At 47.0% G+C, this 12,800-nt stretch overlaps 1 protein-coding gene and 1 long non-coding RNA gene across 3 annotated transcripts in view; both read left to right on the forward strand.

Annotated features, from left to right (window-relative positions):
* Positions 1–12,800, forward strand: part of LOC309332571 — a 264,539-nt gene that overhangs the window by 126,064 nt on the left and 125,675 nt on the right. The window lies entirely within an intron of this gene.
* Positions 3,376–10,873, forward strand: LOC309332453 (sperm acrosome membrane-associated protein 3-like). Of its 2 annotated transcripts, none has more exons than XM_081845668.1 (5): positions 3,376–3,493; positions 4,666–4,875; positions 6,829–6,987; positions 7,760–7,838; positions 10,598–10,873. In XM_081845668.1, the coding sequence occupies exons 2-5, from the start codon at positions 4,710–4,712 to the stop codon at positions 10,662–10,664; spliced, it is 471 nt and encodes a 156-aa protein (XP_081701794.1). In that variant the 5' UTR covers positions 3,376–3,493; positions 4,666–4,709; the 3' UTR covers positions 10,665–10,873. The 2 variants fall into 2 exon arrangements, with proteins under 2 accessions (XP_081701794.1, XP_081701793.1); XM_081845667.1 differs by having other exon boundaries at positions 3,486–3,614.

The following is a 12,800-nucleotide window of genomic DNA, read 5'->3' on the forward strand; positions in this document are numbered from 1 at the left end:
GGCATACAAATAAAATGATGATAATGATGATGATGGGGCACCCCTTCAACCACATGACACCTTCTTTCACTATAGCAATTGGCTTTCCCTCTGCTCTTGGCAATTTCCATGGTCTAGTCGAAAGGACTTTCCTATGGCTGTTGCTTGACTTTCACCACCTTATCTTATCTTACCACCTCCTGAACCCAGAACAAACAGTGGGAGTGATGCCCTCTGATTTGTTCCCTGCTTATTGTTTTTGTCCAGTGGAAAAACTGGCACCTAGTTATTTGCAAAGGCAGTCAACTGGCACAGCCTGTTCCTTCACCGCTGGGAAGGATGCCGAGTATTTTCATGTCTGTGTATTCTTGCATATGAGTTCTTCAAGAACAGGTCTTGGTGGCCCAATATTTTGTGGCACAACTCTGCTAAGGGTTCCCAGCCCATGAGGTAAAGGACAAAACATCCAGGTGAGTTGAACAGATGTGGGAGTTGGGCAGCAGGGCCAAGGAGGTCAAGACAACCCACCCTGCTTCTCCTTTCCTTGACCCAAGCTTTCAATGAAGTAACTTGAAGCACAAAAACAAGTATGTGGGAAGAAAGCCAGAAGGGGAGTTTGGGCTTTCCAGTGTTTTGATCTGTCTATCATGAGTATACCTATATTTCTGTTGGGCAGGAGTCTTGGGTGTGTCTGAGCTCCTGGGGCGCTAGGGACAAATGTATTCTCTTGAGGCCAAGGTGGCAGATTTGGAAAAGCAAAGAGGCAAAGCAGTTGATGGATGAGGCTTTCGGGGATGTTATAGCTGTGTCCCACTCCCAGAATGGTAGCTCCGCTGCTGTCAGGGAGAATGACGGTCTTAGGGAAGGAGAGTATCACTCTGAGGGAAGCAGTTCCTCCAAAGGGACCCATTGCTTAGGGGATGAACAGGTATCCTCTTGTGCTTTCATGGTCTGGTTCACGGGCAATCGAAGTCCTGGCAGGGGACATCAGGACCGGGGGCAAAATGGCAGAGTGGGAGCAGGAACAGGGGCCCAGAAGCCAGGAAGCCAAGAATCCGAGGGTCAGAGAGCCGGGAGTCAAGAAGCCAAGGGTCCGAGGGTCAGGAAGCAAGGATTCACTAAGTCAGGGGTCCGAGGATCAAGAAGCAAGGTGTCAAGAAGCCGAGGTTCAATGATCAGGAAGCAAGAAGCCAAACACAGCAAGGCAGGAAACGTGTTGCTGTGGCAAAGAGCCGAAGGGAAATGCTGACCTTATATCCCTTCCTAGCTCTTGCCACCAGGTGCTGTGAGTTACCAATCAGCCTCACCTGTGAGGCTGCACCTTGCCTCTTTAGAACAAACTTAGGAAGGCCCCAGTCCTGCAAAGTCCTATTGGTCACAGGGCCTGGCTCCTGCACGCACACCTGACATGTGCCAAGGATATTTCTCCACTGGGTGAGTCAAGTGATTTAAGTGCTTGAGGGCACTCAAACCCTTCTGGCCAGAAACAAGGAAGCTAGATTAAATGTTCCCGCCCCACGCTCCCTCAGCATGTGAGAAGAAATGGACTCCTCCCTTCCTCTGGAGCTACAAAAGCATCCTTTAGCCACAGTTTCTATCTGAATTTCCAACCAGTGACTTATTTGCTCATTTGTTAGACTCTGTGTTTTTTTATCTGAATGATGTGCTCTCAGCAGTTGTGTTTAATGCTTATTGTGTCTTAGTGACATCGCTGGGGCCTGCCCCATGACATCAGCAGGGCCTGCCCTTAGCTCTCAGATTGGGGCACTGGAATCTCAGGGTCTGGGATGTTCCTGACCTGGCAACTCTAAGCACAAATGTTCATCCAAGTGCAATAAAAAGGACCCTTAGGGTTCTTCAGCAGCCAGCATGACCAGTCTGAGAGCAGTCATGCCTGGAAAATATACTTTGTTCCCAGACTGATCCAGTAAAAGTCCTTTTGACATTGAAAAGGGCAATATTCATTCCATAAAATTGACATGACAACATCACAAGGACGCTTTTGTGGTAGATTGTTAGATTGTAAATTACAATAAAAACATAATAGGGGAGGGGGGAAAACACAATTTAAAATACAGGTTAAAATTACAGTTTAAAATGCAGCCTCATTTTAAAAGTAGCCCATAGATCAAAACCATAAGCGGAGGGAAACATAAGGGTCAGACTGAGCCCAAACCAAAGGCCAGGCAGAACAGCTCTGTCTTGCAAGCCCTGTGGAAAGATGTTAAGTCCCACGGGGCTCTAGTTTCTTGTGACAGAGCGTTCCACCAAGTAGGGGCCAGTACTGAAAAGGCCCTGGCCCTAGTTGAGACCAATCTAACCACTTTGTGACTTCGGACCTCCAAAGTGTTGTCATTTATGGACCTTAAGGTCCTCCGCGGGGCATACCAGGAGAGGCGGTCCCATAGGTATGAGGGTCCTAGGCCACATAGGGCTTTAAAGGTCAAAACCAGCACCTTAAACCTGACCCTGGACTCCACTGGGAGCCAGTGCAGCTGGTGAAGCACTGGATGAATGTGATTCCATGGCAAGGACCCCGTAAGGAGCCTCGCAGTGGCATTCTGCACCCGCTGGAGTTTCTGGATCAGCTTCAAGGGCAGCCCCATGTAGAGCGAGTTACAATAATCAAGCCTGGAATGTTGCCCATAAATAAAATGTGGCCCTTGGACTGAAAAAGATTCCCCAGCCCCGAGAGAGACCTTTTGTTTGATCCAGATGCGCTCTTCTCACTTTCCTAACCAAAGCAGGGAGCTGGACCCAAGGGTCCTGCTGAAATACAGCCGACCGAAGGAGCTGTTCTTTTGAATAGGCAAGGGAAAGAAGACCGTGGTCTATTTATAGACCAAGTCTGACCAATCCAGAGGCTCCATCCTGTGCCCAAAAAATGTCTCTGAGACCTGTGCACATGCAGCCCTCAGTAGCTAATGGGGCTAAGTTGCAGCTATAGGTGAATGTTGTTCTTGGACTGCCCCCTTTTTTTTGGATTATGATAAACTCCCCTTTTTTGGGTTGTGATAAGATCAGCTCCATATTTAAGGATTTGCCAAAGGGAGGAGGGGAGAGGGACTCTTTAATCCATCAAATAGACACAAGAGATCAACCAAATAAAGGAAAATGGTGGGTTCTTTGTCAGTCCTTCACACAAAACCCAAGCCAAGAAAGAATACCCTTCAGAGCTAATGTACAGAATGGACTCTCTTATCTACATATAGCTTAGCTTATCCTGACTCAGCTGTGGAGCCTATTGGACAATCACCCAGAAGATCCCATGACTCCTACTCCCACTGCTCACAACGGGCGCAATATTGAAGAATGGCGGGGATGGGTGCACCCATTTCTCAGCAGCGTAGCTCTGTTGGCAGTGGGAAGCAGAAGGAGGTCATGTTCTAGAAGCCCAGTTGCTGTGACGTCACAGGAAACCCATCGGATTCCAGAAGCACCTGCCCCTTGGGAACGCCTGCCTCCAATTGCAGAGGGACCAAAGTGATTCTCTCACTCACGCAGGGCTTGTTCAGTAAGTGGCTTTCTGGAAGGGTGGGAGAAGAGCCAGGCTGGGTGTGGAGACATGATGTGTAGACCTCAGCCACAGCTTTGGGATGGACATGTGTTCTCATGGGATAAACAGAGTGGAACAGGTGCATGAGGCTCAATTCTTGAGTTCTAGCTGATCTACAAGGGAAGTGGGCACTCGTGTTTTCATCTGCATATCTCTGATGGGCTGGAATGTATATTTGTGGAGGGCTTCTCTTTCAAATCCTACAAGGAAAGTTGATTCTGCTACAAACTCTTAGTCTAAGGTTACCAGACATCCCCGTTTCCTGGGCACAGTCCCCAGATTTACAGATCAGTCCCTATACAAAATCCATTGAAGCTGAAATGTGTCCCTGGATTCATTGAAAAAAATCTGGTAACCTTATCTTAGTCAGCTAAGGCACACTTACTGTGTGTAGAGAGGGAGCAGACAATCTTCACTTTAGGAATACTCTTGAAAGATAGCCATCTGGGCATAGTCGAAGGACTGGAGTGCTTCTGTGCCAGAGAGTTTTCTTCATTGATCTTACATTTGTATCCAGCTTTTCTTTCAACATGGAACCCAAGGTTCCCCATCCAGACAGGGACCAAGCACAGACCTACTTAGCTTAGCCGGGTGCAGAGTCTTATCATGTGCGTTAAGACCACATACCCTGGGACCAACATTTTGTTGCCTTTCACAAAGTTAGTCAACACTACGGCCAAGACAGGGAGTGTGGCTAAGACAAAGCCTACAAGCTCACTCTTCTGGGATGATCCTACAGATGATGCTGGACTACAGCTCCCATTGTTCTCGATGGTGGCTGGAGCCAATGGGAGTTGGAGTCCAGTTGTATCTGGAGGACCACAGTTCCCCATGTAAAGAGGAAGGATCAGATATAAACATAATCATACATGTAGTCTTCGGCATCTAAAAAGTTTTAAACATCCATTTCCAGAAGTGTGAGTCGATGAATTGTTTTGTCTGAGGACTCACGTATTGTAGGGTCTGAATGAGGTCTGGTGATGTGCATGGAAGTGTTCACACACCAGGAATAAGTGGTGAGCTTTCTCCCCATTCCTCAAATGTAAGGACAAATCACAGTGTCCTAGTCACTTGGTAACTGAACCCTTTCACCACAAGGGGCCTCATGGTGGTTTTCTCTTTCTCCATAGGCTGCCTTGGAGTCCCATGCCCCACCTGTCGTTCCCCGGGGATCATGTCCTTCCCAACACTTTTCTTAGGGAAGAAGCTTCTTTTGCTGCTGCCTCTCCTCATGAGCTTTACATCCAGAGTTGGGGGAAAGATCTTCGGACGCTGTGAACTGGCCCACTTATTGAAGGTGTCTGGCTTGGAAGGTTACCGTGGATACAGTCTAGCTGACTGTGAGTGCTTCTCTCCATCTCTTCCCTCCGTCCCTCTCACCTGAACTGAGGTCAGCCCTCATGTATGGGGAGCAGGATCTCCTGGCCCTCCTGTTCAGGACCTGGGCATTGGGGTGGGGTGGTTGTAATAATCAGGGCTGCATATTCTACAGCAGAGCTTTCCAAACTTTTCCTGTTGGTGGCACACTTTTTAGACATGCATCATTTTGTGACACAGTAATTCAGTGGGACGCGCGTGGTGCTGTGGGTTAAACCACAGAGCCTAGGGCTTGCTGATCAGGTCGGCGGTTTGAATCCCTGTGACAGGGTGAGCTCCCGTTGGTCGGTCCCTGCTCCTGCCAAGTCAAGCGACAGCCATAGGAAAGTCCTTTCGACTAGACCATGGAAATTGCCAAGAGCAGAGGCAAAGCCAATTGCTATAGTGAAAGAAGGTGTCACGTGGTTGATGGGGCGCCCCATCATCATCATCATTTTATTTGTATGCCACCTTTCCACAGTTAGGGGATGCGGGTGGTGCTGTGGGTTAAACCACAGAGCCTAGGGCTTGCCGATCAGAAGGTCAGCAGTTTGAATCCCCGCGACGGGGTGAGCTCCCGTTGCTCGGTCCCTGCTCCTGCCAAGCTAGCAATTCAAAAGCACGTCAAAGTGCAAGTAGATAAATAGGTACATTTCCGGTGGGAAGGTAAACGGCATTTCCGTGCACTGCTCTGGTTCTCCAGAAGCGGCTTAGTCATGCTGGCCACATGACCCGGAAGCCTTATGCTGGCTCCCTTGGCCAATAAAGCGAGATGAGCACCACAACCCCAGAGTCGGCCATGACTGGACCTAATTGCCAGGGGTCCCTTTACTAATTCAGTTTTACTTGCAAACCGCAGGTTAAACTAACCCCTTTCCAGTCCCAGGAGGAGTGCAGAGAGCATTCATGCAACAGACCTACACACTGCAGCCAACACACTAATGTGTCGCAACACACAGTTTGGAAAGCTCTGTTCTACAAGCATGTGCAAGTGCAGTAAAAAAGAAAAGTATCACATGAAATTTAGTGGTGAGAATGTGTGAGCTTTAATCCCAAAAAAGAAAACGGCGTACTTCAGGCACTCATGACTGAGAAGAGAAAGACTTGGAAATGTATGTTTAGTTGTTTATTATTTATACATTATGACAATTTATCTACTGCTTAATTGCAGTCATCCGTCCCTAAGCGGTGTACGGGAAACTGAAGACAGTGAAAACGAACATCGGTTCAAATTATAAAATCAGAATTCAGTTAAAATGACTGCTGGCATAGCAATTTTCAACAGGCTCTGGGAGTTCAAAAGGGAGGGAGCCCGTCTGACTTCATCTGGAAAGCGGTTCCATAAAATTGGGCCCGAAATGCTGAATGTACTCTGCCTGGGAAATTTAAGCTGTGCATCTTAGCTGGGGTGGGGGGTGGGGGTGGGGAGACTGCTACCAGTGTCTCCCCTGAAAACCTCAGGGCTTGGGCAGGATATAAAGATTCAAGCGGTTTGTGGGGTATCCTGGGCTCATGTTGTTAAGAGCCTTGGTAAATTGAGACAAACACCTTGAGCCTGGCCCAGGTGTGGGCAGCCAGTGCAAGCTTTCAAGCACTCAAGTTATGTGCTGGTGTTGCTCTGTTCCTGTCAACAGTCTAGCTGCAGCCTTTTGCACCAGCGGCAGCCTGCAGGCCAGGCCCAAGCGTAGCCTTGCATGGAGCACATTGCAATAATTGAGCCACCTTGCTGCATGAATCACTAGGAAGCATGTGTGCCCCGCCTAGCTCCTTGTCCCTCCTCCATGACTGACTAAATTATGCAAAGCAAGGACCTATATGTAAATACGCTTAATTTGCATAATTTATACAGGTGGCCCAAACCCCTGCATTTCCTGGAGCAGAATTTGTGTTAATCTTGGCGCAGAATTCCTGGATCCTTCTCCCTCTCCACCTTATAGGGGTCTGCATGGCCTTCTATGAGAGCCACTTTGACACGGCAATTGTGGACCACGAAGCTGACGGCAGCACCAGCAATGGCATCTTCCAGATCAACAGCCACCTTTGGTGTGAAGATTACAAACACTTCCAGCCGAACTTCTGCAAAATGCATTGCAGCGGTGAGCTCTGAAGTGGGTTGGCTTCAGTTCTACATCCTGGCATTAGAGGGCGCTGCTCAGCAGCCATATGGGACCAGGTTGCAGCAGAGTTCCCTGCAGGGACTACAGCATCTGCTGCCGCCTTTGCCTGTAAAGTCCACTCAGTGGAGCCTGCATCCTGCATTTCTGCGTGAGCCACTGATCTTGGACACACACCTTCTGATTGGAAGAGGGCAAGCACAGGGACCTAGGGAGAGAGACACTGGCTGCCTCCTCCAAGGTGCTGCAATTGAAAGATCCATGCCCAGACAATGTGGCAACAAGGCTGAATTACCTGTTCCCCAATCCCTCTTCATCGGAAGCTGGCCAAGCCAGACCCAGGTATCACACAAAGAAGCAACAGGCAAACATCCACGCAGGTGGGAGATTTGATTCCCTGCCGTCCTCTTATAGAAGGAATGGGGGACCCATGGACCTTTGGAGTACAGCTCCCATCCGCCCCAGCCAGCAAATTATGGAGGGCTGTCCATCTCATGGCATGTTTATGTCCCCTGGCAGACATTTTGGGGGTTTCTGTACCAGGGGGATGTGCTGGTCTGCAGAGATATTCTCTTTCCAATAGGAAGGCACAAGACTCAGGCTAAGGAGCTGGTTGGAGAGAGGCTCTGGAGGGATGTTGTAACTCATGGGTCACCTCTGCAGGCTTCTTCTCGGCAGAAGGTCACCTCTGCAGAAGCAGGAGTTGAGGGTGTTGCCTCAGCCCCTCATGCCTTCTTTTCCTCTGTCCCCACAGATCTGCTGACCAGTGACATCAAGGATGACATTGTCTGTGCCATGAGGATAGCACAAGGACCAAGAGGCCTAGGAGCATGGTAAGGGGAGCTCTCGGGGGTAGCGGGGTAGAATCTGGTGACCACCACTAGGTCCTGCGCTTCTGCTGCATGCTAAGCAAAACAGGAGAATTTGTTAGCAAGACACCGTGGTGATATCCAGCCTTACTGTTAGTCCCCATCCTCTGGACAACCAGCCATCAGAAGGATCTTGTCTCTTAAGATGGATGGTAAATCAATGTTGAAAAAAATCCAAAGAAATCAAGCAACAGAAATTATTATTAAAGTACAGTCATACCTCAGGTTGAATGTGCTTCAGGTTGAGCGCTTTTGGGTTGTGCTCCGTGGCAACCCGGAAGTAACGGAGCACATTACTTCCAGGTTTCACCGCTCGCACATGCACAGACGCTCAAAATGATGTCACGCATATGCGAGGAAGCGGCAAAACACGACCCGCACACGGGCAGACACGCCGTCGCTTCTTATGTTCTATTCAGGATGCAAACGGGGCTCCGGAACGGATCCCGTTCGCATCCCAAGGTACCACTGCAACAATCTTTTAAAAATATAATGCATAGCACTTAGAAACCACAAACACATACAAGGATCTGATGCACAGGATAATTTTAAAAGCAATAATGAACAATTGCCTTGCAAAGCCACAAAATGCCCAAATAAAAATCCCTTATTAAGTCTGATACACTTTTAAATAACAGAGAGATTTCCAAAAAATTCAGATCTCAGTGTTAGCTGATCAGGAGTCATTGGGCCTGTTCTTACAAAATCCTATTTAGGGTAACCTCAGCAGACTGGGATGCGGATGGCACTGTGGGTTAAACCACAGAGTCTAGGACTTGCCGATCAGAAGGTCGGCGGTTTGAATCCCTGCGACGGGGTGAGCTCCCGTTGCTCGGTCCCAGCTCCTGCTAACCTAGCAGTTCAAAAGCACGTCAAAGTGCAAGTAGATAAATAGGTACCGCTCTGACGGGAAGGTAAACGGCTCTGGTTCGCCAGAAGCAGCTTAGTCATGCTTGCCACATGACCCGGAAGCTGTAGGCTGGCTCCCTTGGCCAATAAAGTGAGATGAGTACTGCAACCCCAGGTCATGACTGGACCTAATGGTCAGGGGTCCCTTTACCTTTACCTTTACAGCAGACCAGATTTGTTCATTGATTGAACAAATGCAATAACAGCCCCACAGTTCAGGAGTAAGGAAGCTGTGGCCCTACAGATGTTGTAGGGCTGATGCTCATCACCCAGTGAATTTCATGGCTGAGTAGAGATTTGGACACTGGTCTGCCACATCCTAGTCAGGCACCCTGACTATTACACCACACTGGCTGCCCATGGTGGTGGACTCCAAACTCTATCAGACCCCTGCCAGCTACCCCAGCCTAAAGAGTTTATCACAGGCTCATAGAAGATAGAAGCTGCCATACTGAGTCAGATCATTGGCATGTCCCTCTCAACTGTGCCTAGACTGACTGACAATGGCTCTCCGAGGTTTCAGGTGGTCTCTCCCAGCTCTACCTGGAGATGCTCCTGGGGACTGAACCCGGGACCTTCTGCAAAGCAAACCAGATGCTCTACCATGGAGCTATGGCCCGTAGAAGAATCATATTGTAAGCCTGACATTATAGATTCCTTGACCATTCAGATTCTAGTGGACCATTATGTCTCTGCAGCTGTGCAGAAGCTAGTTGTCTGGTTATGGTGGCCCTTGCCAGTCTGGTGCCATCCAGGTGTATTGGATTACAGTTCCCATGAGCCCCATCTGGGACAGGCATACGACGCAGGGGCTGATGGAAGTTGTAGTCCAAATCATGCGGTTGGTGAAGATGGAGTTATGCTCAGGGCTTGGAAAGTTCATTTTAAAAGGACTTTGTTCCAGTTCACCCCTCCAGAAAGCAACTAACTCTGTTCCAGTTCACTTCACAGCTCAGTTCACAATTCATTCACGTGGTTCTCAGCATTTCCCCCTAGTCTTCAGAATTTTAAATTGCTAAAGTATAAAATCTGCTTAAGAAGACTATGAAACATTTTTTTTTAAATCCCCACCATCCCTAGTGTAATGTGAACACTTGTTTCATTTCTTCTTTCCAACAATCATGAGCTTTAATCTTCAACTGCAGCATACCCTCCGACATTTCTCCGATGAAAATAGGGATGTCTCATTCCATAAGGATAATTTTACTACTGTATTTATACCCCACACATCTTACTTGGGTTGCCCCAGCCACTCTGAGCAGATTCCAACATATATAAAAACATAATAAAACATTAAACATTTTTTTAAAAAAACCTTCCCTATACAGGATTACCCTTAGATGGCTTGGGGGTTGGATAACTCCATACCCTCCAACATTTCTCCAATGAAAATAGGGACAGCCTAAGGAAAAGTAGGGTATTTCGGGATCATATCAGAAACTGGGGCAGCTTCTCTAAATCAGGGGTGTCCCTGGAAAATAGGGACACTTGTAGGGTCTGTCTGCAGCATCACTTTTCAGATAGCTAAAAATGGTAAATGCAATGGTCACAATCAAACACAGATTGGATTGAATTAAAAATTGTCCTAATTTCCACCATTTAGCTCACCTGGAAATTATAGGAACTACTCTCAGAGGTTTTTGAATTTATTCAGTGCATTAGTTAATTTGAATGAGTTTATTCCAAGCACAGGTTATACTCTTCCTGTCTGTTTCTTTGGGACTTGTACAGCAGAAGCTATCCTGTAAATTTACATTCCATACTTTATCCATGAATTTCTCTTTAATGAAATTCCCTTTCTTTCTCTCACTCAGGATGGGTTGGAGGGAAAATTGCGAAGGCCTTGATTTGTCTGCCTGGTTGAAAGGATGTATTCTGTGAGAGAATAACAAGGAGGACAGAAAGGCGGCTGTGGAAGGGCTGGGCGCCGGATGTGTGGCTTGCGCCTTGGGACTACTGCCTTCCTGGAGCTAAATAGTGCTGCATGAATAAACTCTTTTAAAGCTCTCGGCTGGGCCCTGCAGTGGGGAGAGTGATTGTAACTTGGACAATGAGAACCAAATCTTGTGCTATAAAAGTATTTCTTCAGACTCTTTGATTTGAGGTACCGTGTATTGCAGCTCATGTGAGGGGACGCATTGGGATCTATGATGCCTCAGTTTTCAAACTGTATTCCAAGAGGTCCCTCAGGACCTTATCGGGGCTTCCTCAGTTTAAAGGTCAGTAATGGCAAACAAGATTCCTGCAAGGACAAGTTGGTTGTTTATTTTGTTAATTAAATTTGTATGCCACTCTATACCGATAGAACTCAGGATGATTCTCAACATAAAATTACAATATAAAAAAACACAAAATATACAATAAAAATAAGAATGGGAACAAATAGGCCACCTTCCACAGAACATTTGAAAGCCTAAAAACATTTTATGAAGGTGCCAACCAAACCTCCCTAGGGAGATCATTCCACAAATGGGGAGCCATTGCAGAAAAGGCCCTAGTATACCCCCAGTTTAAACAAGGAACATAGGAGAATTCTTACATTTTACTTACATTTATTTGTATTTATCCTTACATCTATTTTTATTATTACATACATGTTCTTCTCCCTCTCCACTTTTTCCTTGCAACAACCCTGTGAGGTAGGGTCTGCTAAGAGATGGGCTGTGTACACACCACACATTTTAAGCACATCCTCCACTCCTCACACCAAAAAAAATAATCATGGGAATGGCAATTTCCTTTTCACACAGCTAGAATTCTCAGAACCCTTAACTACAGCTCCCAGAATTCTTGTGTTTATGCTGCCATAGTGACTGGAAAAAGGGCTTCATGTCTGAGTGGGGATTTGAATCCTAGCCTCTTGTGTCCTAGACTGAGACTCTGCCCACTACACCACAAGCCAGCCTTCAGTGGTTTGCATTGCAATAAAGTGGTGGCCAGTTGTCCCTGGGGAAGCATCTGTCAAACACAACCACTTAACCCATTGAGGAATCCCTGATAAGCTTCCAAGGCTCCAGGCTTCTCCATAATGCAGTCTGAGAACCACTGAGGAAGATGCATGCATCAGTTTCACAGGCATATGGCCACTGTTAATGGGGGGGGGAGGAGTTTGGATAATTCCCACAATTTGGGTTGTCCCCCCCCCCCTTATTAATAAAAGGGGCAAATAAGAGAAAACATTACAGAGGCATATACCATCATACACTGTGTTGAGAATATAAGAATCTGGAGTCATTTAACAAAGTGATGTGATAGTAGCAGTTGGAAAGGATGCAAGTCATCCAAGTCATCTAGTCGAACCCTTGCTGTGAAAGGTACCAGCTGCTTGGCAATGAGCTCATGTTCTACTTGTGGGTTTCCTGGGGCCACCTTAAGAGGATGCTGGGCCTTTGGCCAGATTTAGCAGTTAAATCTTTACATAATGTAACCTTTGGGAGCGCAGGGTTCAAATCCCAACTATCTTCCAGAAAAATAGCTTGACTGCATACCCTTGGGGGGAAAGCACTGACTTGGGCCACCAACAATCGCCTAACCTACCTTACAGGGTTGTTGAGGAAATAATGGAGAACCATGTACAGCACCTCCTAGAGTTTCTCAAAAGATAAAGCTGGAAGATAAATCCTTTTATAAGGATTGAGGTTCTGAGCCTATTTCACAAAAAATATTGCCCATGATGGCTAATTCCACACCCCTCCAGCTTTATTTTGGGGTCTTTGGCCTCTATGCACCTCTCCCAATATGCATGCTGTTTCTTGACCAATTACTTCCCATTTTCAGGAGCCACTGCAGGGATGCACACATTGTGGCTCCATCATTAGATAAAATGCAGTACTAAATCCCACAATTGCCTCAATAATTAAATTCCCAAAAAGCAAATAGTGAAAATCCATATTTGCCCTGGAATATGTAAAATGTACCCCAATGTGAATAACGCTTTATATAGCCTCACTTACAAGATTGAGAAAATAGGTCACTGGCTGGTGGTGGTTCATGTATGTACTGTTAAGTTATTGGAAA

This window comes from Podarcis erhardii (genome assembly GCF_964252035.2).
Source record: "Podarcis erhardii genome assembly, chromosome: 17".
NCBI lineage: Eukaryota > Metazoa > Chordata > Lepidosauria > Squamata > Lacertidae > Podarcis > Podarcis erhardii.

What these genes read in the sequence shown, in the direction of transcription:
- LOC309332453 (XM_081845667.1), top strand. Translation starts at nt 3,545, where the DNA reads ATGATGTGTAGACCTCAGCCACAGCTTTGGGATGGACATGTGTTCTCA. An exon ending in TGGATACAGTCTAGCTGACT is followed by an intron (nt 4,876 to 6,828) that starts GTGAGTGCTTCT and finishes TCCACCTTATAG; the next exon opens with GGGTCTGCATGGCCTTCTAT. An exon ending in CCAAGAGGCCTAGGAGCATG is followed by an intron (nt 7,839 to 10,597) that starts GTAAGGGGAGCT and finishes TCTCTCACTCAG; the next exon opens with GATGGGTTGGAGGGAAAATT.